This window comes from Macaca thibetana, chromosome 11, assembly GCF_024542745.1.
Source record: "Macaca thibetana thibetana isolate TM-01 chromosome 11, ASM2454274v1, whole genome shotgun sequence".
In the NCBI taxonomy this organism is placed as follows: domain Eukaryota; kingdom Metazoa; phylum Chordata; class Mammalia; order Primates; family Cercopithecidae; genus Macaca; species Macaca thibetana.
This window is the reverse complement of record NC_065588.1, coordinates 8,923,836-8,946,762: the sequence shown is the minus strand read 5'-3', so window position 1 is coordinate 8,946,762 and position 22,927 is coordinate 8,923,836. Positions and strand designations below refer to the sequence as shown.

Here is a 22,927-nt window from a genome sequence, read left to right as displayed (position 1 = left end):
TAGAGTTGGGGGTGAGGATTAAATGAGTTAAAGGTGAGGTGACTCATTCTTGTAATCCCAGTACTTTGGGAGGGTGAGGCAGGAGAATCGCTTCAACCCAGGAGTTGGAGAGCAGCCTGGGACACATAGCAAGACCCCTTCTCTGCCAATTGAATTAGCCAGGCATGGTGGTGAAATGAGCCTATAGTCCCAGCTACTCTGGGAGGCCTAGGTGAGAGGATCGCTTGAGCCGGGGAGGTTGAGGCTGCAGTGAGCCATGACCACACCACTGTATTCCAGCTTAGGTGACAGAGTAAAATCCTGTCTCTCTAAAGAAAATAAAAGGCCAGGTGCAGTAGCTCACACCTGTAATCCCAGAATTTTGGGAGGTCACCTGAGGTCAGGAGTTTGAGACCAGCCTGGCCAACATGGCAAAACCCCATCTCTACTAAAAATACAAAAATTAGCCAGGTGGTGGCACGAAACTGTAATCCAGCTACTTGGGAGGCTTGGCAGGAGAATCACTTGAACCTGGGAGGTGGAGGTTGCAGTATGCCCAGATTGCGCTATTGCACACCAGCCTGGGCAACAGGCTTCCTCTCAAAAGGAAATAAATAAAATAAAAATTAATTAATCAATCAATTTAATGAGTTAATATACATAAAGCAGTTAGAATAGTGCCTGGCCCAGGGACGCTTAGAGTAAGTCCTTGATTAGTTACATGACCATGTATTCCTTGTCCAGCTACAAATATTAAAAGCTCTCCCTTTCACACTCAAAATATTCCTGTTTGAATAAATTTGGTCACCTATCAAAGAGTGTTTGTATTGACTTATAACAGCCTTAGGAGGGAGAAAAATAGAAGTAAATAAAACAAAGAGGGAGGAGGAAGCAAAGCAGATGTGGCAGAGAAGAAAGACTGAGTGCTTAGTCACTGGACTTCTGTTGCAGGCTTTCCTCACCCATCTACCGCTTCCCTCTCTTACCCAATTTGACAGCTGTGATGTCCCAGTGATAGGTTTTAGCTTCATTAGCACAGAGACAGCTGGAGATCTGAGAATCTGCCCGTGATTCTAGCTGGTACTCATGCGATTTAGCCAGGTCAGTCTGAACCTAAGGAGGAGGTTTAAGAGACAAAGGGTCCAAACGAAGGACGTAATACATAGAGGCCTGGGAAACCTGGGGGCCGAGATACTGACATCTCCTCTCTTTCCGAGGGAAAATTGGGATGCTTCCAATTTAGAGACAAACTTATGCGGGAAGCGTGATTCCAGGGCTGACACCTGACTCCTGTATCCCCAGCTCTCACCCTGATGCAATCCTTTAGGTAATTGAAGATGGTGGCAGTAAGACGAAAGGATTCCCCACGGACTACTGAGTAAGGGAGAGTCAGGTCCACAAAGAACGGCTTGAAAGCAGTTAGTCCAACAGTGGGTGAAAGCCCGAAGCCTCTCGACTGGGAAGTGCAGAAAGTCATCGCCTTCCACTCGGTGATGGCGTCAGGAACTGTGACGTGGACCGCCTCCTTCCCGGAGTTACTGTGAGAACACAAGGACCCCCGTGAGGCAGACGCAGCGTGGGGCGAGAACTGTTGTGAATTAAGCCACAAATTCGGTGGTGTGTGCTGGTTCATGCTTGTAATCTCAGGTCTCTGAGAGGCTGAGGTGAGTAGATGGCTTCAGCCCAGCAGTTTGAGGCCAGCCTGGGAAACATAGCGAGACCCTATTTCTACCAAAATTTAAAAATTAGCCAGGTGTGGTGGTGCATGACTGTAGTCCCAGCTACTTAGGAGGCTGAGGCAGGAGGATGGCTTGAGCCCAGGAGTTTGAGGCTGCAGTGAGCTATGATTGCGCCACTGCACTCCAGCCTGGGTGACAGGGCAAGACCCTGTCCAAAAAAAAAAAAAAAAAAAAAAAAGCTACAAATTCATCTGCAGAAGTGAATTGTTAGTGTTGTTGTGCGGGGAGAAGTAAAGAGGCAACTGAAGAGGTGAGTCTCAGTGTGAATCCTCCAGTGAGTGAGGCTGCACTCATATGGAGGAGGGGGACTGTGTGGGGAGTCAGGGGTGGGCATCTCTGTGCAAGCACATCTGACAGAGAGGCTGGTGCCCTCTGAGTCTGTGAGGATGCGTGTTCTCAGGGCTTGTCAAAATGGACATGCAAGCAGTGGGCAAAAACTGATGTCAATATGTACCTTTAAATGTGTGTGGTTCAGTAGTGAGAACACAGGGCCTGCAATGCGTGAGTGTGGAATTGTGTGGATTTGTTTTGAGTGGTTGTAGATGAATGCATAAGAATTCAGGTAGGCTGGGCACAGTGGCTCACACCTGTAATCCCAACATTTTGGGAGGCCAAGGCGGGTGGATCACTTGAGGCCAGGAGTTCGAGACCAGCCTGGCCAACATGGCAAAACCCTGCCTCTACTAAAAATACAAAAATTAGCCAGGTGTGCTGGCAGGCGCCTATAGTCCCAGCTACTTGGGAGGCTGAGGCACAAGAATCACTTGAACCTAGGAGGTTGAGGCCTACAGTGAGCCAAAATCGTGCCACTGCACTCCAGCCTGGGTGACAGAGCAAGACTCTGTCTCAAAAAAAAAAAAAAAAAAAAAAAAAAGAATTCAGGAAAATAAATAAATTCCCACACCCCATCAAGCTTTCGTTGCTTAAGACTTAGAGCCATTAGGAATGCATCTGATTCTGAGTTTTGTACAGGCTCTACGTTGTAGAATCTTACGTTTTCTTCTGGTGGTGGTGGTTGTTACAGGGTTTTGCTTTGTCACCCAGGCTGGAGTGCAGTGATGTGATCTTGCTTCACTGCAGCCTCCACCTCCCAGATTCAAGTGATCCTTCCACTTCGGCCTCCTGAGTTGGACACAACTGCCACCTGGCTAATTTTTAAAATTTCTTTTGTAGAGACAGAAGCTCATTATGTTGCCCAGGCTGGTCTTGAACTCCTGGTCTCAAGTGATCCTCTCTCCTCAACCTCCCAAAGTGCTGGGATTACAGGCGTGAGCCATGCACCTGGCTCTTTACTGTACTTTTGAGTCATCACTTACCCAATAGGAAACAGATCCCAGAGCCAGGTCTCCGGGAAGTACTGGCGGACCTGAGAATCCTCTGCTTGACGTGAAGAAGTTGATGACGCAAAAGCCTCTGGATGACCACCACCTGCTGATGAAATTGAGAATATGAAAACTTTAGGAAACAGGAGACTTGTTGTGACATAAATTGGGATGGAGGGATTACTAGAAAGAAATTTAGAGGGAAGCAGAGAAAATCCAGTCAGAGGCAAGGAGGAAGGACCAAAGAGGAACTAACTAGTCACAAAGGTCATCGAGGGAAGTGATAGCCAAGGGGGTTTGGCCAGGGAATGGATACATAAGCTTCAGGCTTCAAAAGCTCTCCCCAGAGACAGAACCCTCGGGAAACTTTCTGTATCTGTGACCCACAACCCATTAGCATTCTCAGGCTAGAGGCTCAGTGCAAGAACAGGACACAAAGAGGAAATGTGCAGAGTTCCAGGATTGTTAACATCTCAGAGAATCCACACACCACAGAGGTAGCTTACCGCCCATGGCAGTGCTGTATTCTGGAGATCTGTAGCTGCAATCTACTGGCTTCTTGATTTTGGCATTGGACAGTATTTTCAGGCCCATGTCCTGATAGGCATCAGAGAAATAAGTATTAAGGTGGTCCCTTCCCCAACTACAAAGGCTACTGCCCAGGAATTCCACCATCAAAGAGTAGAAACAAAACATTCTTTTTGAATTAATGGTGAAACTGGGTGTTCTTACCCGAAACTCAGCCACTGAGACTGGTTGGCTTCTGTTCCAACTAGCATGAGAGGCTTCAAGTTAAACTTATTTCATCATTACATACATTTAATGGTTCTTCCAAATATTATTCACTGTGTCCTTATTATTTGACTTACGCTCTGAACGTGCTGAGGGTAGGGACCATATCAGTGTACTCAATTCAACAAAAGTACAATGAGCATTATGAGGGGTCAGGCATTAGAGAGAATACAAAGGTGAACAAGACCTAGTTCCTGACCTCAGGGACCTCCTGGTCAGACTTGGGTCACACAGCATCCCAAATCCTGCTCATAGAATAGGTGCAAATTATTTTTTATAATAATAGTAAGAGATCTCTGGTCTACCTTCCCTAATTTTCCCTCCTGATTGATCTCATGAAAATCAGTGATTGGGGACAACAAAAGAGGAAGAGTAGGTGTAAACTCTCTCACAGTGGTTCTCTTCAATGCAATTGGACAACTTCTTCAAGCGTAAGAGCCAACAGAGGCCACCTTACACGTCAGAAGCTTCTTTCAAGATTTGGTTCCCATCAGTGCCCATATGAGTCTCTCTGCTTTCTTAGATATGAACTTTCCTTTGCCCCTTCCCACCACCATCTTTCCCATAAGAACAAAATGGGTAAGAAGACGTACCTGGAAAAAGCTGAAGAGGTCCGTGCCTTCAGAGAACCAGGGCCTCCAGATAGCAGAACGCTGGCTCGAATGCCCTTGGGGCACTGGGTTAATGAGGGGCTGAGGAAAGTCCCATGGGCCAGACACTGGACACTGATCATATTCAGCCACTTGATAGGGGTAGTGGCCATACCAGAATGGAAACATCCCATAGACCTGGGACAAGGGGAGAAAGGAAATAAAGCATTGACATAGTGACATCAGTTGAGAAATTTCTCTCAGATTCTGGTGCTCAGTTTACTACTCCTGTATCATTTCTCTTTATTACTCCAGAATTATTTTTATGTTTTTTTTTTGTCATAATTACCTTTCTCACTTTCTAAAACATTAACCTCTATCTCACCTATTTTTTTCATAATCCTATCCCCTATTTCATTCTCTCTCTTGTTTTTTTTTTTTTTTTTTTTTTTTTTGGAGACGGAGTCTTGCTCTGTCACCCAGGCTGGAGTGCAGTGGGATGATCTCGGCTCACTGCAACCTCCGCCTCCCACATTCAAGCAATTCTCCTGCCTCAGCCTGCTGAGTAGCTGGGATTACAGGTGCCGGCCACCACACCCAGCTAATTTTTGTATTTTTAGTAGAGACAGGGTTCACCATGTTGGTCAGGCTGGTCTTGAACCCCTGACTTCAGGTGATCCGCCCGCCTCAGCCTCCTAAAGTTCTGGGATTACAGGCTCATTCTCTTTTCTTATCTCTGCGTTCATACTAACCATGCCTTCTCTTATCCTTTCTTTTTTTTGGTTTTGTGTTTTTGAGACGAACTTTCGCTTTTGTTGCCCAGACTGGAGGGCAGTGACTCGATCTTGCTCACCGCAACTTCCGCCTCCCGGGTTCAAGTGACTCTCCTGCCTCAGCCTCCCCAGGATGACAGGCATGCGCCACCATGCCCGGCTCGTTTCTTTTTCTTTTTCTTTTTGTATTTTTAGTAGAGACAGAGTTTCTCCATGTTGGCCAGGCTGGTCTCGAACTCCCGACCTCAGGTGATCTGCCTGCCTCGGCCTCAAAAAGTGCTGGGATTACAGGCGTGAGCCACCGCACCCAGCCCTCTTACCCTTTCTAACTTCATTTTTACGCCAGCCTTTTTACCACCTTATGGCAGTGCATTATTTCCCTAAGACTTTCTCTCCACTGCCTAAAACCTACCTCTTAATTGTCTTCTCCATCAACTCCCTCTTCCCACTCTGTCAGCAGACAGTTACTCACGGAGCGGTTGCTCAGCTCTCTCTCCGGCCTGAGCAGTAAGACACTCTCATCCACCGCCCGGAGGGCGCACAGGGACCCAGGAGCTGCCTGCAGCTGTAGCTCCACTTCTGCTCCTGGAAGCTGCTGGGAAGGGGAGAAGCCAAGGGAAACCTGCGGAAGGGAAAGGTATAACTTGGGGATCAGGTCAGCCCGGAAAGGAGGGGAAACAACATAATTTGGGTCATCAGCAAATATGCCCCAGCTACGACATCCAACCCATTCTTTCACTTTTGTACTTATCTTTCTTTGTAAAGTCTAACTCTTCAGGACTTGTATGCCATGATGGAGTTGGGAAACGACAGCAGCACAGTACAAGGACAGAGGAAGTTTATAAGACAAAAACTGGAGAGAACATGTGGAATAACTGTATAGAACATACGGCTTCCCAGTATGGCTCTTTTTTTTTTTTTTTTTAAAATAGAGACAGGGTCACGCCTATAATCCCAGCACCTTGGGAGGCCAAGGCAGGTGGATGACCTGAGGTCAGGAGTTCAAGACTAGCTTGGCCAACATGGTGAAACCCTGTCTCTACTAAAAATAAAAAAATAAAAATAAAAATTAGCCAGGCATGGTGGTACATACCTGTAATCCCAGCTACTTGGGAGGCTGAGGCAAAAGAATCACTGAACTCCGGAGGCAGCGGTTGCAGTGAGCCGAGATTGCACCACTGCACTCCAGCCTGGGCAACAAGAGCAAAACTCTGTCTCAAAAAAAAAAAAAAAAAAAAAAGAGAGACAGGGTCTTGCTCTGCAGCCTTGAACTCCTGGGCTCAAGCGATACTCCTGCTTCAGCCTTCAGACTAGCTGGGACTACAGGTATGCATCACCACACCCAGATCATTTTTTTTTTTGAGACAGAGTCTCACTCTGTCACTCAGGCTGGAGTGTAATGGCATGATCTTTGCTCACTGCAACCTCCGTCTCCTGGGTTCATGTAATTCTCCTGCCTCGGCCTCCCAAGTAGCTGTGATTACAGGCGCCCACCACCATGCTAGGCTAATTTTTGTATTTTTAGTAAAGATGGGGTTTCACCATGTTGGCCAGGCTGGCCTTGTACTCGTAACATCAGGTGATCCACCCACCTCGGCCTCCCAAAGTGCTGCACACCCAGCTAATTAAAAAAAATTTTTTTTTATAGACAGGATCTTGCTGTGTTGTCCAGGCTGGTCTTGAACCCATGACCTAAAGAAATCCCTCTGCCTTGGCCTCCCAAAGCACTGGGATTACAGGAGTGAGCCACAGTACCTCATCCAGCATTACTTTTTAAAAGAAAAAGTAGGAGAGAGATGGATTTCAACACAAACCCCAAACATTAAAGATATAAATATAACACAACATCCAATGTCAACATTATCTTCTTTCCCTGACCTATCTTGTCTCCAACCCCAGCACGCACAAGATCTTTCTCTATGCCCAACCTTTGTCTTCACCCTTCTCCGCTACCATTTTACCTGATTGTCAAAGCACATCTCGACTGAGAACTGAATTTTGTCAGCTACAACACCTCCACTAGGGAAAATGGCATAGATCACCAGGGAAGGGTCAGGGGCCAGTCTCGAAGTGAAGGTCAGTGAGAGAGAGAAGGAGCCTTTCAGTCCTGAAAGAGAAGAGGGAATATACAGGGAAATTAGAATGCACGTCCAACCTATCAATGGCATCTAACTGTATGCACTTTTCATTGAGCCAGTGCAGGTGGCACGGTGCAAATTACTTCTCATTTTTCTCTTTTCCTGTGATGACTGTTAATGCTCCAATTCCATTGCTTCTGTGTATAAGAATTGTTTTCTGGAATTTATTTATTTATTTATTTATTTATTTTTGAGATGGAGTCTCGCTCTGTCGCCCAGGCTGGAGTGCTGTGGCCGGATCTCAGCTCACTGCAAGCTCTGCCTCCCGGGTTCACGCCATTCTCCTGCCTCAGCCTCCCGAGTAGCTGGGACTACAGGCGCCCGCCACCAGGCCTGGCTAATTTTTTTTTGTAATTTTAGTAGAGACGGGGTTTCACCGTGTTCGCCAGGATGGTCTCGATCTCCTGACCTCGTGATCCGCCCATCTCGGCCTCCCAAAGTGCTGGGATTACAGGCGTGAGCCACCGCGCCCGGCCCTGTTTTCTGGAATTTAAAAATACCCTGTTCACTTCCAGGAAAAGCATGTACACTCACCTTTCTTCTTAGAGTTCAGGTGCTTCTGCCCCTCCATCACCAAACTTCCTTTCCCTATTAACTAAAGAAGAAAAGAAAAGAATCAACCACACACAGAAGTTATGGTAAGTTCACCTTGGACCAACTTCCAGAGCATCTCTGCATCCTCTCATGAGGAGAGGCTCCTTTCGCTGTTCAGAGCCCGGGTCAATTCCCCACCCAGCATCCACTAGCTTGACAAATGCAGGGTGCTGCCAGCGGGTCCTGGTGGCTCCTGCTGCAGTCGGAGGCCTGGCTGAGAACCACGCAGGTGGATGGGAGGAGTCTGACAGCATAGAAATTGTTCCACACCATAGATAGCTGTCTGCCATTTCTTGAAGATCTCCAAATTTTATTTTCTTATAATCCTTGTAACATAAAGTCAGCGAAAATCTATCCTCATAAGTGTTTTTTAATTACAGCTCAATTTAAAATTCAGTGGAAATAATTTCATCCTAAACTACCCTGAGCCCTTCTGACATTGAACCCTCTAGAGGGGAAATCTCCTCTCCTAACTCCCCGTTCCTGTCCACTCTCACTTGAAACAGAACTCAGTGATCTTGTTTGTAAGCAGCCTCTCATCTCACGCTCCTGCAGGGCTCCGTGGTCGGTTCCTCGGATGCCTGCCCGGCATTAGCCATTCGCCCTAACTTCACTTTTCTCCTACACCTCCCCACACTTCGGTCCTGAAGACAGAGCCCACATTATCACCTGGACTTGTTATTTTCCACCTATCTTTTCTCTTTTCGTTGTATTAGGATGATTTTTTTTTCCACTTAATGACGACACTGAAACCACAGAAGCTGCTGCAATGATCCAGAGGAGAGAAAGTCTCTCATTGACTGAGAGGAGCATAAGGGAACAAAGAGGCTCCAAGCCATCAAACCTGAGGTTTCCATTCTACTTCCTGACTGTCACCAAGGTGACCAGGAAAGCTGCTTATCCTTATACACTGCTTTCAGGCTACCAAGTTATGATTTTATTTCCGCAATGAGGCTGCTATTGATGTGAATTTTAACCCCATATCATCTATTTGATAATATTGACCAATGGAACACAGAATGAAATGTATCCTGGCTGGGCGCGGTGGCTCACTCCTGTAGTCCCAGCACTTTGGGAGGTCACGGTGGGTGGATCACCTGAGGTCAGGAGTTCAAGACCAGCCTGGCTAATATGGTGAAACCCTGTCTCACATAAATTAAAAAAAAAAAAAAAAAAAAAAGTATCCTGAGTCCCATGCCCTCCCCACGCTCCCTCCCAACTACCCACTTTTTTTTTTTTTTTTTTTTTTTTGTCCTGGCCAGCACTATTTTCTCAGGTAATTCCTCATTTTATTTTCCCACACAATTTTCCTGTGTTCCTGCTCAGAGTCTCTTTTTTCCCCCCAATGCTTTCCATCTCTTACACCTATACTGGGCCATACAGTATCTCATATCTCACATGGGAATATTAAATACTTGAAATGTGCTCAGTCCAAACTGAGATACGCTTTAAGTGTAAAACACATACCGAGTTTCAAAGACTCAGTTGAAACAAGAATGTAAAATATCTATTAAAACTTTTTATATGGCTTTCATGTTAAAATGTTAATATTTTGGATATAATGGGTTAAATTAAAAATATATTTAAAATTAATGTCAACTGTTCTTTAACTTTTTTAGTGTGGCTTTAAAATTGTTTTTAATTAGATGTGCATCTGCAATTCAGACAGCCTAGGTACCCTCTCTGGCTGGCTCTTCTCATTCTCCTTCCTTCCCAGCATACTTTCACCCATCCCCGTTTCCTGGCCTCACATAGTAGGAGAAGCTGATCTCTTGGTCAGGGCTTGCATCAGCTGGGTCGATGTAATAATCCACCAGCACTTCCTGGGGCTGGCCACATTTCAAGGGGCCGTTGAGCCGGTGGATGCCAAGGAAGCTGTGGGTTGTGTTGTAGAAGGGTCGCAGGTGCAGGTAGGCATTTTGGTAGTAACGTGGCACTTGTTCTGGATTATATACTAAGTCTTCCATTTGAAACTTTCCCTGAGAGTGAAAGAGAGAGAGAGAATTTTAGCATGCACCCCAACCATAGAAACTCCATGGACTTGTTACGGTTTTCAAATAGAGCGCTTTCTCTTAAATCTTCACTGCCCGAGAATGGCATGTGGGTATTTCCTTAGCGGTCCAGCCAAGGATGGATAAAGAATCTATAAACGTAGTAGTGTGCAGCAATATTTTGGTATGTAGGAGAGTGAAAGAACGGCTGAATTATAGTTACTAAGTGAGGGGAAATTGTGGGTGATGTATCTTCACAGATACTCCTGGGATAGATGAACATGACTTAGATTATATAGAAATCAAAGATTGTATTTCAGGGATAAGAAAACTAGGTACAGAAGATACTAAGATTGAAAAATAACTATTTTTGAGTAATTGAGTGATGCCTAGAGTAAAGAAAGAGTCAAATTAGCCACAAGGCAACTAGTATATGTTTACTTAAGTCCTGTGGTTGAACGATCTCATTAATGGCTCCAATTCCTCACACATACCCTGCACCCTTCAAGATCAACATCCGTTAGCCTGTAGTCTTCCAGTACCCTCCTAGTCTGACTGTGGGCCCACTGTGTGATTTGTTGGGAATGGGATGTTAACATATGCAATGTATACAGGTTTGAAAAAGCCCTGAACATCAGCTTTTGCACTTGCACCTCATCACTGCCATAAGAATATACCCGGGCTAGCTGGCTCCTGCATGAGAGGTATGTGGAACACCAGCCTACGGCCAGCCGATCTGCAGACAGGTCTGGAAATCGAAATCAGCAGAGCTGCCTGGCTGAATGCCCCAGATGCACAAGCAGTGAATGCTTTGTGTTGCATGATACTGAAGTTTTTAGCTGTTTGATAAGAAGCATTGTTGCGGCAGTTCATAATTAATACTTATAAGTTATCTAGAATCTAGAGTTCTCTTGTTTGCTGTTTTTATTAAGTAATGAGGGGAAGGGAAGGGGAAAAAGAAAGAGAATGACTGAGTCACCTTTTCCTCCCTACTCTAACTTCATATATAGATAGGATCAGATAGAGATGGGGGTAAGTTAAAAGATGTAATAATAGAAATAGTAGTTTTCATCTCAGTAAGGACTATTTATCTGATTGATATTAAAAACAGAAAGAATCTAAGGAAAACTTTTTGTCAACGGGGGAGCAGGACTTGTCAGTGAGAGAGATGTAATTCCAAGCAGAGAGGAGGATAGGAAACAGGAAAATTCTGAAGTTTTCCTTCAGGGAAGCCTTACTTTCTAGGAAGCTGGTCCTCCATCCATGCTTACCTCCAGAGAAACATCTGCCCCATTCCAACTGGATGTATCCACCGTAAAGGGAGCCAGGCCATTGTTGTCAGTAACCAGGGTCTGGTTGAAGGTTCCGTTCATGCCATAAATCACCAGAAACACTAGATGGTTCTTGAGGAGGGAGTCATCATGGCCCCTAACTCTTATCTGAAGGACAAACGTCATTAGGGATTAGAATTAGGTTTGGAGTAAACTTGAGTATGAAGTGAAGTGGAATATTAGGTTGGTGCAAACTAATTGCGGTTTTGGCACTAAAAGTAGTAACAGAATTTCTAAGAATACATTTCAGGGAAGAGTCCTGAAAAAGATAAATGTGATTCTAGCTTTTGAACTAGGATCTGTGAAGAAGTGAAAAACAAACAGAAGTAACAGCCCAGGGCAGAGCTAGATTTGTCCGGTGGCTAATGAAACTTTAGGGCTCTTCGTTTGCACAGGCTCCTTCAAACTTTCTGCACACTGTTTTTGGTTTGTTTTTTCTCTCCTTCCTTCCTTTCTTTTTTTGAGATGGAGTCTCCCTCTGTCACCAAGGCTAGAGTGCAGTGGGACGATCTCGGCTCACTGCAACCTCTACCTCCCGGGTTCAAGCAATTCTCCTGCATCAGCCTCCCAAGTAGCTGGAACTACAGGCATGCACCACCACACCCAGCTAATTTTTGTAGTTTTAGTAGAGACAGGGTTTCACCATGTTGGCCAGCTCGTGATCCACCCACCTCGGCCTCCCAAAGTGCTGGGATTACAGGCATGAGCCATTGCGCCCAGCCTATTTTGCTTTCTTTTTCTTAAAGAGAATCCCCTACCCTCCCAAATTGTGTAATCCTTAGGCTCTAGAAATAATTTGCACCCATCCTTGGTCTGGAGAAATGATAACTGAGGAATAAATGCATCTCTATATGTGCAATATTACTGTGTGGACCAGTTGTACAGGAAGTAAAGAAAGATAAGCTGAATGAGGGGGAAATTCAGTTAGATATCAGAAAGAAAACACTAACAAAGAAAATTTAATTATTTATTTATCTTCTTTTTTTTTTTGAGACAGTCTCACTCTGTCGCCCAGGCTGGAGTGCAGTGGCATGATCTTAGCTCACTGCACCCTCTGCCTCCTGGGTTCAAGCAACTCTCGTACCTCAGATTCCCAAGTAGCTGGGATTATAGACATGCGCCACCATGCCTGGCTAATTTTTGTATTTTTGGTAGAGACAGGGTTTCGCCATGTTGGCCAGGCTGGTCTTGAACTCTTGGCCTCAAGTGATCTGCCCACCTGAGCCTCCCAAAGTGCTAGGACTACAGACGTGAGCCACCACACCCTGCCAGGAATTTAAAAATCTCTAAAGAAAATTGCTGATCGGACACAGTGGCCCACTCCTGTAATCCCAGCACTTTGAGAGGCCCAGGTAGGCAGATCACCTGAGGCTGGGAGTTCGAGACCAGCCTGACCAACATGGAGAAACCCCATCTCTACTAAAATACAAAATTACGTGCCTGTAATCCCAGCTACTTGGGAGGCTGAGGCTGGAGAATCGCTTGAACCTGGGATGTGGAGGTTGCGGTGAACAGAGATCACGCCATTGCACCTCCAGCCTGGGCAACAAGAGCGAAACTCTATCTCAAAACAAAAACAAAAATAAAACAAAACCAAAAAAAAAAAAAAAAAAAAACCAGAAAGAAAAAGAAAACTGCTTAAAGAGCTATACATGGCTGTCAAGGAAAATTTCATATTAACCTTGCCGAGATGCAGGAGACCAGGCTGGACGATTTCTCTAGAAACCCTGCAGCTCTTAAATACAAAGATTTAGACATTAGAAGATCAGCCCCTGGCATTAGAAAGACCCCTAAACTAGGCTGGGCGCGGTGGCTCAAGCCTGTAATCCCAGCACTTTGGGAGGCCGAGACGGGCGGATCACGAGGTCAGGAGATCGAGACCATCCTGGCTAACACGGTGAAACCCCGTCTCTATTAAGAAATACAAAAAAAACTAGCCGGGCGAGGTGGCGGGCGCCTGTAGTCCCAGCTACTTGGGAGGCTGAGGCCGGAGAATGGCGTGAACCCGGGAGGCGGAGCTTGCAGTGAGCTGAGATCCGGCCACTGCGCTCCAGCCCCGGCGACAGAGCGAGACTCCGTCTCAAAAAAAAAAAAAAAAAAAAAAAAAAAAAAAAAAAAAAAAAGACCCCTAAACTGGCATTAATATTCAAGGTGCTTCTCCTATGGGATTAGGGGCAGCACAGCACAGGGAGTGGAGAGTGTATACCCCGGAGGCAGGCTTCCTGGATTTGGTCATAGTTCCCACCTATTTGCTGATAACCTTGGAAAAATCACTTAGCCTCTGTTACCTGTCTCGTTACCCATAAAATGGGGCCAATATAGTGTCTGCCTCATTGCATTATTGTAAAGATTAAAGTGAATACGCGTAAAGTACTTGGAACAGCGCTAAGTTAGCTATGTGGCTATAGCTGCAGGAAGGAGGTAAGGTAGATGGTTACGCATTTTTTTTTTTTTGTCTCTGTAGAGAAAAGTTTTAACATACCTTCCCACTGAAGGGGAAATTGGGATGGTAAAAATTGCTGGTGTCTTCAAAGGTCATTGATCCCATTTGTGGAGAAATGTAGATATTCTGAGTGGCATTGGCCTCCACGCCTGCAGAGGGAAACCAGACGTATAAAGATCTAGGCACCTGATAGTCTCATCTTTGTGTTTAATGTCAAGTCTCTGAGAGAATGGCGGCAGAGGGATGAAGTTGAATGTATTTCTGGCCAAAGATCCAAACCAACTTCGCCTCCCCAGTCTTTTGGAGAAGTATGTAGTATTTCTTATAGACGGCAAGATGGGATCTGGCATTTCCCCTTGACTGGGAACCAGGAACAAGGTACCACCCAAACACTCAAGAGGGGAGGTCTTGTATCCTTGGAGTAATTATCTGTCCCTGGGACCAGCCCTTTTTATTTCGCTTTTCTTTTCTTTTCTTTTTTTTTTTTTTTTTTTGAGACAGTCTCGCTCTGTCTCCTAGGCTGGAGTGCAGTGGCCTGATCTCGACTCACTACAACCTCTGCCTCCCGGGTTCAAGTGATTCTCCTGCCTCAGCCTCCTGAGTAGCTGGGACTACAGGCGTCCGCCACCACTTCTGGCTAATTTTTGGGTTTTTTTTGTTTTGTTTTTGTTTTTTTTGTTTGTTTGTTTGTTTTGAGATGGAGTCTCGCTCTGTCGCCCAGGCTGGAGTGCAGTAGCCGGATCTCAGCTCACTGCAAGCTCCACCTCACAGGTTCACGCCATTCTCCTGCCTCAGCCTCCGGAGTAGCTGGGACTACAGGCGCCCACCACCACGCCCGGCTAGTTTTTTGTATTTTTTAATAGAGACGGGGTTTCACCGTGTTAGCCAAGATGGTCTCGATCTCCTGACCTAGTGATCCAGCCGTCTCGGCCTCCCAAAGTGCTGGGATTACAGGCTTGAGCCACCGCGCCCAGCCTAATTTTTGTATTTTTATTAGGGATGGGGTTTCACCGTATTGGCCAAGCTGGTCTTGAACTCCTGACCTTGTGATCTGCCCACCTCGGCCTCCCAAAGTGCTGGGATTACAGGCTTGAGCCACCACGCCCAGCCTCTTTCACTTTTCTTAATGAGCCAAGGAGTACCCTACTTACCTGTCCCTTCCTCCACAACAGTAGCCACAATGTTGATTTGATGGTTGTACGCATATCCAATAAGGTCAAAGGTGGCCATGTCCACAGGTGCTGAGAAGCATCCTGTTTTGTCAGTCTAGTGAGGCGATCAGAGACAGAGATAGAGAGCAGATGAGGAATATAATCTCTACGTCCATTTTATAACGTTCTGTAGAAGGAAATAATTTCTCATCTCCACACTTTAGTTTCTAATATAGAAAAACTCTCCTCCAGCATGAACTACACACTTGCACATAGATAATCATGAAATGACTTTGAAGCTTCAAGATTTGGGAAAGGGAAAAAGAAATGACTTCAAAACTGGAAAATTGTGTCTTACAGGGGTTTAGGTAAATTTCTTGGTTCCAAGGAAGACTCTAAAAGACTCCCTGTTGAGGATAAAGATCGCTGCTTTGTTCTTTGGAACTGGGATAATAATTCTGGGAAATGATTTCTACTTTGGGCTGTTTACCACTTTTCTAGATTGTTGCCTTCTTACTCTTTAGGACATGTGGATAGGTTCTTTTTTTGGGGGAGGGAGTGGGAGGGGCAGAGTCTCGCTTTGTCACCCAGGCTGGAGTGCAGTGGCGCCATCTCAGCTCATTGCAACCTCCGCCTCCCAGGTTCAAGCGATTCTCCTCTCTCAGCCTCCGAGTAGCTGGGATTACAGGCGCATGCCACCATGCCCAGCTAATTTTTTGAATTTTTAGTAGAGATGGGGTTTCACCATATTGGTCAGGCTGGTCTCAAACTCCTGACCTCGTGATCCGCCTGCCTCTGCCTCCCAAAGTGCCGGGAGGACAGGCTTGAGCCATCACACCTGGCCGATATGTTCCTTTTTTACCTGTCATTTACTCACCTGTCCAGAGAAGTTCCTGCATTTGTCAGGTAGCTGTTCCCGTTCCACCTGTCGATACCAGTAAGTATGTGCCTTCTGACACACAGATACCTGCACTGCCCCTAGCATGGGCTTTCCATAGGTGTACCTAACCAAGAAAAGCATGAGGGGTCAGAGTTGGGAAATTCCACTCGAGATCTGGCGCTTCCTCCGAACACCACTTCTCTCTTCTCACACTCCAGCCTCTGAAAGAAAGCTCTGACAGTCCAGGCCAGTGTGGTGGCTCATGCCTGTAATCCCAAAACTTTGGGAGGCCGAGGCAGGTGGATAACTTGAGGCCAGGAGTTCAAGACCAGCCTAGGCAACACGGCAAGACCCTGTCTCTACTAAAAATACAAAAATTTGCTGGGCATGGTGGCTCACACCTGTAATTCCAGCTTCTCCAGGAAGATGAGGCAGGAGAATCGCTTGAACCCAGGAAATGGAGGTTGCAGTGAGCCGAGATCGCCCCACTGCACTCCAGCCTGGGTGACAGAATGAGACTCTGTCTCAAAAAAAAAAAAAAAAAAAAGAAAGAAAGCAAGCTCTGATAATCCTACCTTTTCTAGCCCTCTTTTCCTTCCCTACTTTACTCAGTCTTAGAGTAGATCCACTCCACAATTAGCACCATCTTAAGAATGAAAACATGGCCGGGCGCAGTGGCTCACGCCTGTAATCCCAGCACTTTGGGAGGCCGAGGCGGGCGGATCACAAGGTCAGGAGATCGAGACCACGGTGAAACCCCGTCTCTACTAAAAATACAAAAAATTAGCCGGGCGCGGTTGTGGGCGCCTGTAGTCCCAGCTACTCGGGAGGCTGAGGCAGGAGAATGGCGTGAACCCGGGAGGCGGAGCTTGCAGTGAGCCGAGATCGAGCCACTGCACTCCAGCCTGGGCGACAGAGCGAGACTCCGTCTCAAAAAAAAAAAAAAAAAAAAAAAAAAAGAATGAAAACAGTATCTTTCTTTCTCCTGATCCCTATTTATCTATGGGATTCAATATTGTGTCTTGTAAAGACCAAATCAATACTGTCTGAGTGAGCAGTGGGAAAAAAAGAGCAGAAACACAACTATAAAATACGTTATTGGCGGGGCGCGGTGGCTCACGCCTGTAATCCTAGCACTTTCGGAGGCCAAGGCGGGTGGATCACCTGAGGTCAGGAGTTCAAGACCAGCCTGGCCAACATAGCAAAACCCCGTCTCTACTAAAAATTCTAACATTAGCCAGGCATGGTGGCGTGTGCCTGTAATCCCACCTACTCAAGAGGCTGAGGCAGGAGAATCGCTTGAACCCGGGAGGCGGAGGTTGCAGTGAGAGGAGATCACACGATTATACTCCAGCCTGGACGACAAGAGCAAAACTCTGTCTCAAAAAAAAAAAGGTTCTGGGATAAGTCATGACTCTGAATTACACAAAATACCCCAAGTTTTGGCCCCCCTATAATCCCTTTCCCCATGTAATTCCCTCATCATATCTCTTGATGCATTTTTAATCTCCACCAGATCTCAAGCTTCTGCTCTTACCTACAACAAATTTTTACTAAGAAAGATTCCTGCACCGTTGATAACTCCTTGGGTTCCACCACTTCCACCTTAAACTTCGGCAGCACTGAAGAGAGTAAAAGGAGAAATGGAAAAAGAATTGGAGGAGGACGCAGTCAGATAGGCAGTGAGCAGAGGGGTATAAACACAGTGAAAATTAAATTAACGGATCTAATGAAGGAGGCATTATTTAGGTAGAATTCTCCTGAAGTCATTAGCTGGTTTAGCATTGATTCAATGAATACATAATCCTTTCCCAGAGTAGATTTTACTCTACCTTTGCTGATTTTAAGATGAGATTATACCCAGTACTTTGGCTTGTCCATTCCCCCACCTACCATATTCCTCCACACTGAAAGTGCCAAAGGTCTTGCCCTCAGCCACTGCCACAGTGTAGGTGCCCAGCATTGCCTCTGGTGCCAGTTGGAAGGACAGGTCTACAATGCCTTGCTCAGGTGCCACTTCCAGCCACTGTGCAATCCTGTTGCTGTTTGGATCCTGTCCAACAGAGAAACTGCATGATGTGCCTACCTGTTCACTTCCCACTCTACCCTGCAAAACGCAGGTAAAGAAGCAAAAGGCAGGTAAAGAACCCCACCCATTGTTCAAGACCCCTGTGATCTGTGTCCAGGAAGAGTAGCTCCCTATGTTATTTATAACTTTCTTTATGACTGAATGAGGTAAATACTTCTATAGATCCAGCCCCCATTTGGGAGGAAATTTTGTAGATTTTAATGATCACACTGAGTCCTCTGAAGTGTTATCTCCAGTTTTAGAAAGTAGGACCCGGGATGTCATTTACAAAGAATGTTTACTCTGTTTCTGGTCCCTATTAGGGGACAAGGCTGAGGAAATTGATTGTAAGATACCTAAAAAATGGGTGATTGAATGGAAAAATGGAGGAGATATTGTGGAGAAATCACCCTCTAGATCCTTTCCTTTAAAACACTTCTCCCAGGTGTTTATGTTATCATGTACCTATTGAGAATGCCTATGGCAAGGGCTGTTACCTTAGACTAAGGGGAGTACAGAACCAAGCCTGGTTAAGTTGGCTGGGCACAGAGAAGTTAGGGGAATGAGAGAGCAGTGTAGTCATTACAGAGGCTGGTGTTCTTGTCTACTGAAATGTAGTTGTGAGAGACCAGGAGGGTAGAGGCGAGAGAACAGGCACAACTTAGGTGGATGTGGGTGCTCGGTGCTGGGCAGTCATGGGGCTCTGGGCCAAGATCTCAGAGTTGCTTCTGTCTTCAAAGTTTACCACCAAATTCTCATTCTTCCTCTTCCACAACTGACAGAGAAGAGAAAGAAACTTCCACTTACCTGTAGTTCCACCATGGAGTACTGAAAAGGAAAACGAGATAATGCGGGTTAAAGAAGGGTGACAGCAGTAAGAGTAAGTTTGCTGAAAGCAAAAGTTCACAAAGAATTCTTCATTTCCCTCTTGCCCATTTCTTCATTTCTTCCTTTCTAAATGGCTCTTTTGTGCCCTGAAAAGAATAACAATGGGGGCACAGACTTCTCGGGAGGGAAACAAGGCAGAAGGAGGGGAAGAGTGGGGGCAGGAATCTCAAAGGAATTGCCAGTCTCCAAAGATCTGAGGAACTGGAGCATCAGACCAGTCTCATTGCCCTGTGACTGAGCTCTTGCACAAAAAACATGCCTAAAAGAAGTATTAGCACCAGTGGGTTCCCCAATGTTTAAACCTTTTCTTGGTAGCCAACCATCTCCTGGCCTCTTCCTTTACCATCTAAATGCATGTGGGCAGGAACCTTACTTTCTTTTCTTTCTTTCTTTCCTTTTTTTTTTTTTTTTTTTTGAGATGGAGTCTTGCTGTGACACCCAGGCTGGAGTACAGTGGCGCGATCTCGGCTCACTGCAAGCTCTGCCTCCCGGGTTCAAAGGATTCTCCTGCCTCAGCCTCCTGAGTAGCTGGGATTACAGGTGCCCACCACCACACCTGGCTAATTTTTGTATTTTTTTTAGTAGAGATGGGGTTTCACCATGTTGGTCAGGCTGGTCTCGAACTCCTGACCTCAGGCGATCTGCCTGCCTTGGCCTCCCAAAGTGCTGGGATTACAGGTTGAGCCACTGTGCCCAGCCCAGGAACCTTACTTTCAAGCATTGCAAATAATTATTTTTAAAATTGTTTGTAATAGTTCCATTGGAGAATCACGTATCAGTTTCCTCAAGACAGTAGTTGCTAAAAAGATGCGTGAGATTGAAAGCTGGAATTTAGTGAATAGCAGGAGAGGGACTCAGAGAGAGTGCAAAGGTATTCAAAAGAGAAGACCAGTTAGGATCTAACTTGGAAAGAAGAGAATGAAATCAAGACAGTGCTTGATTTTTTTATTCTTGGGCCAAGTACCATGTGATGCCAACCAGTGAAGAAGCTGAACCACTAAATACAATTATCAGCCTTGATATTAGGGATAATGGCAATTCTTCAAAAAAAAAAAAAAGTCAAAAAATAAGGAGATATAAGGATCAAAATGAACTAGGACTTCCACAAACCTGGGCTATATAAACATCAGGAAGAGAATATCACTAAGATTCTTATAGATTTCCATAAAGTCAAAACAAAACAAACAAACAAACAAAAACACTTCTTTAGGCCAGGCACTGTGGCTCACACCTGTAATCCCAGCACTTTGGGAGGCTGAGGAGGGTGGATCACCTGAGGTCAGGAGTTCAAGACCAGCCTGGCCAACATGGTGAAAACCCATCTCTACTAAAAATACAAAAATTAGCTGGACATGGTGCCACACACCTGTAACTCCAGCTACTCCGGAGGCTGAGGCAGGAGAATCACTTGAATCCAGATAGTGGAGGTTGCTTGAACCAAGATCATGCCACTGCACACCAGCCTGGGCGACAAAGTGACTCAAACACAAAAGACAAAACAACAACAAAAAATACTTAGATAACAAAGTACTTTTCTCACACAGGGATCAAGAATCAGGAAAGACATCAGTTGGCCAGAAATAGGCTCTGGAAGAAAATGAGTGTTTCACGAGGAAAGTAACATTTCTGAGACCAGTCATGGTGGCTCACGCCTGTAATCCCAGCACTTTGGGAGGCTGAGGTGGGCAGATCACGTGAGGTCAGGAGTTTGAGACCAGCCTGACCAACATGGTAAAACCACATTTCTACTAAAAATACAAAATTAGCCAGATGTGATGGTACGTTCCTGTAAACCCAACTACTTGGGAGGCTGAGGCGGGAGAATCCTTTGAACCCAGGAGGTGGAGGTTGCAGTGAGCTGAGATCCCGCTACTGCACTCCAGCCTGGGCAACACAGTGAAACTCCGTCTCAAAAAAAAAAAAAAAAAAAAAAAGGAAAATAGCATTTTCGACTGAAAGTTGCCTGGAGTTTCTGAATAACTGAGTACAGCAATCAAGTTAGACAGGGTTAGTTAATATCAGGCTTACTTTACTTGTTTGGGGATAAAATATTGTGCTGTGTAAATGAAACTGACTTTGCAAAATTAAAACTGAGGAAATTATGACAGTCAAAGGAATCAGACCTAACCGACACTATCTTGCTTCTAAGCCGTTCCACTCGTCTCACCTTAGGTACCCCCACTACACCCCCCATCAGCAGGAAGAAGCCAGAGCAATCGACAGGCTTTTCCCATCTTCAGAGCCCACACCTTAAGATTAAGGTATTATAAAACCCAAAGGGAGGAACTGAAGCCGCCTTTGCAAAATTATAACTGAGGAAATTATGAAAGTGAAAGAAGTCAGACCTAACCAACTCCATCTTGCTTCCAACTTTGAAGCTGTCCTTGTGGATTCCTGGGTGTAGGCCAAACTAACTTTGGGAAGGAATTCAGTCCATGGTTTGACTCTGAAACAAAATTGATAACAGCCCTTTCCCAATAAGACCCCCTTCTTGCCTGGGGTCCAGTCTGTCTTTGCAGGACTAACAAATTAGCTACAGGATTAGAAATTACAGTTTAGGGGTCATGCAGCCTCGGCTCCAAGAGTCTGAACGTCCTCAAATTGCTCCTGGGGATAGTATCACTATAGTAAAACCTAAAATCAGTGCCTGAGATGTTTTCAGACCCTGCATTCTGGATCAGCTGACATCACCCAGACCAGTAATCTGGCTCAACCAGTTCTGCCATCCCGCCCGGGAGGAGGAAGACAGCAAGAAAACCTCACTTTGACCATCTATGACTCCATCTCCAACCTGACCAATCAGCACTCCCCACTTCCCAAGCCCCTACCTGCCAAATTATCTTTAAAAACTCTGATTTCCAAATGCTCAGGGAGACTGATGTAAGTAACAATAAAACTCCAGTCTCCCGCACAGCTGGCTCTGCGTGAGTTACTCTTTCTTCATTGCAATTCCCCTGTCTTGATAAATCGGCTCTGTCTAAGCAGCAGGCAAGGTGAACCCATTGGGTGGTTACAAAAACACAATTTTTATTCTAGCTTTCTTGGTAAAATTCCTTTTGTTAATCTCGGTGTTTCAACTGAATTTGGAGGGAGGGCTTGGCTAGAGAAATAGAGCGGGGAGGAAGGAATAATTTTACAAGAGAAAGAGAACCTGACTGCGGAAATCAGAACACCTGGAAGTAATCCCGCATCATTTGAGCAAAGGAAATATATCGTAACAGAGGTGGTGAATGAGATCAACCCTGAGGGTAAGTGAGTCTAAAATAGTGCTGCTGCCGGCCACACTTTGAACCCGGCACTTCCTTGTTGCAGCTCTAGAGAAAACAGTCTGTTAAGAAATAAGTACTCAGACCAGGTGCGGTGGCTCAGGCCTATAATCCCAACACTTTGGGAGACTGAAGCGAGAGAGCCCAGGAATTCAAGACCAGCCTGGGCAACAAGGTGAGACCCCCATCTCTACAAAAAATAAAATAATTAGCCAGGTGTGGTAATGCACACCTGTGGTCCCAGCTACTGGGGAGACTGAGGTGGGAAAATTACTTGAACCCGAGGCAGAGTCAAAGCTGCAGGGAGCCATGACTGTGCCACTGCACTCCAGCCTAGGCGACAGAATGAGACCTTGTCTTAAAATGTTAAAAAAAAAAAAAAAAAAAGTAAGAAATAAGTACTCAACATTATACTGAACTCCTACAAAAGAAAAGCTACAGGTGATGGGAAGAAGGAACTAAAAGGAAATCTATATTGGGAAAGAGAGTAGCGTGTTAGGGCATTACTAAAGAAAGCAGGGTGTCTGGGAGATAAGTATTTCAGAAGCATGTAGAAATGACACGTGTTCCAACTTGAGATCAAACCTATTAAAAGACTTATAATTCTAGGGATGGGGAGTCCAAGGAAAAGTCAAATATTCGCTAAATGTTGCTACCTTTTAACCTTTGGCATATATTTATTTAATGTTGCCTTAAGATAATTACCTATTTTGTAAATTATTTTGCCTCATAGAAACAGAGGGGAAGCGGACATTCTCCTTTTTGCCTTAAAAAACAAAAACAAAAACAAAACAAAACAAAACTTTTTTCAGTCCTGAAGAGAAGCTCTTGAAGTTTGTGAAAACTCTTAAAATGAAAGGAGGCTGAGCTACAGCTCTTGTCTGTAATCCCAGCACTTTGGGAGGCCGAGGTGGGTGGAACACTTGAGGTCAGGAGTTTGAGACCAGCCTGGCCAACATGGTGTAACCCTGTTTTTACTAAA

The 22,927-nt window shown here is 45.4% G+C and overlaps 1 protein-coding gene across 1 annotated transcript in view; it reads right to left on the bottom strand.

Moving 5' to 3' along the window:
* Positions 1 to 22,927, bottom strand: part of A2ML1 (alpha-2-macroglobulin like 1) — a 60,694-nt gene that overhangs the window by 29,283 nt on the left and 8,484 nt on the right. The window contains exons 4-19 of the mRNA XM_050747562.1: positions 18,599 to 18,619; positions 17,617 to 17,776; positions 17,261 to 17,345; positions 15,721 to 15,847; positions 14,844 to 14,958; positions 13,732 to 13,841; positions 11,190 to 11,357; positions 9,679 to 9,906; positions 7,868 to 7,928; positions 7,157 to 7,302; positions 5,668 to 5,817; positions 4,426 to 4,620; positions 3,547 to 3,637; positions 3,035 to 3,149; positions 1,289 to 1,517; positions 966 to 1,092 (exon numbers count right to left, since the gene is read on the bottom strand). Of these exons, the coding sequence (XP_050603519.1) occupies positions 966 to 1,092; positions 1,289 to 1,517; positions 3,035 to 3,149; positions 3,547 to 3,637; positions 4,426 to 4,620; positions 5,668 to 5,817; positions 7,157 to 7,302; positions 7,868 to 7,928; positions 9,679 to 9,906; positions 11,190 to 11,357; positions 13,732 to 13,841; positions 14,844 to 14,958; positions 15,721 to 15,847; positions 17,261 to 17,345; positions 17,617 to 17,776; positions 18,599 to 18,619 (2,128 nt within the window). The remainder of the gene's footprint in view (positions 1 to 965; positions 1,093 to 1,288; positions 1,518 to 3,034; positions 3,150 to 3,546; positions 3,638 to 4,425; positions 4,621 to 5,667; positions 5,818 to 7,156; positions 7,303 to 7,867; positions 7,929 to 9,678; positions 9,907 to 11,189; positions 11,358 to 13,731; positions 13,842 to 14,843; positions 14,959 to 15,720; positions 15,848 to 17,260; positions 17,346 to 17,616; positions 17,777 to 18,598; positions 18,620 to 22,927) is intronic.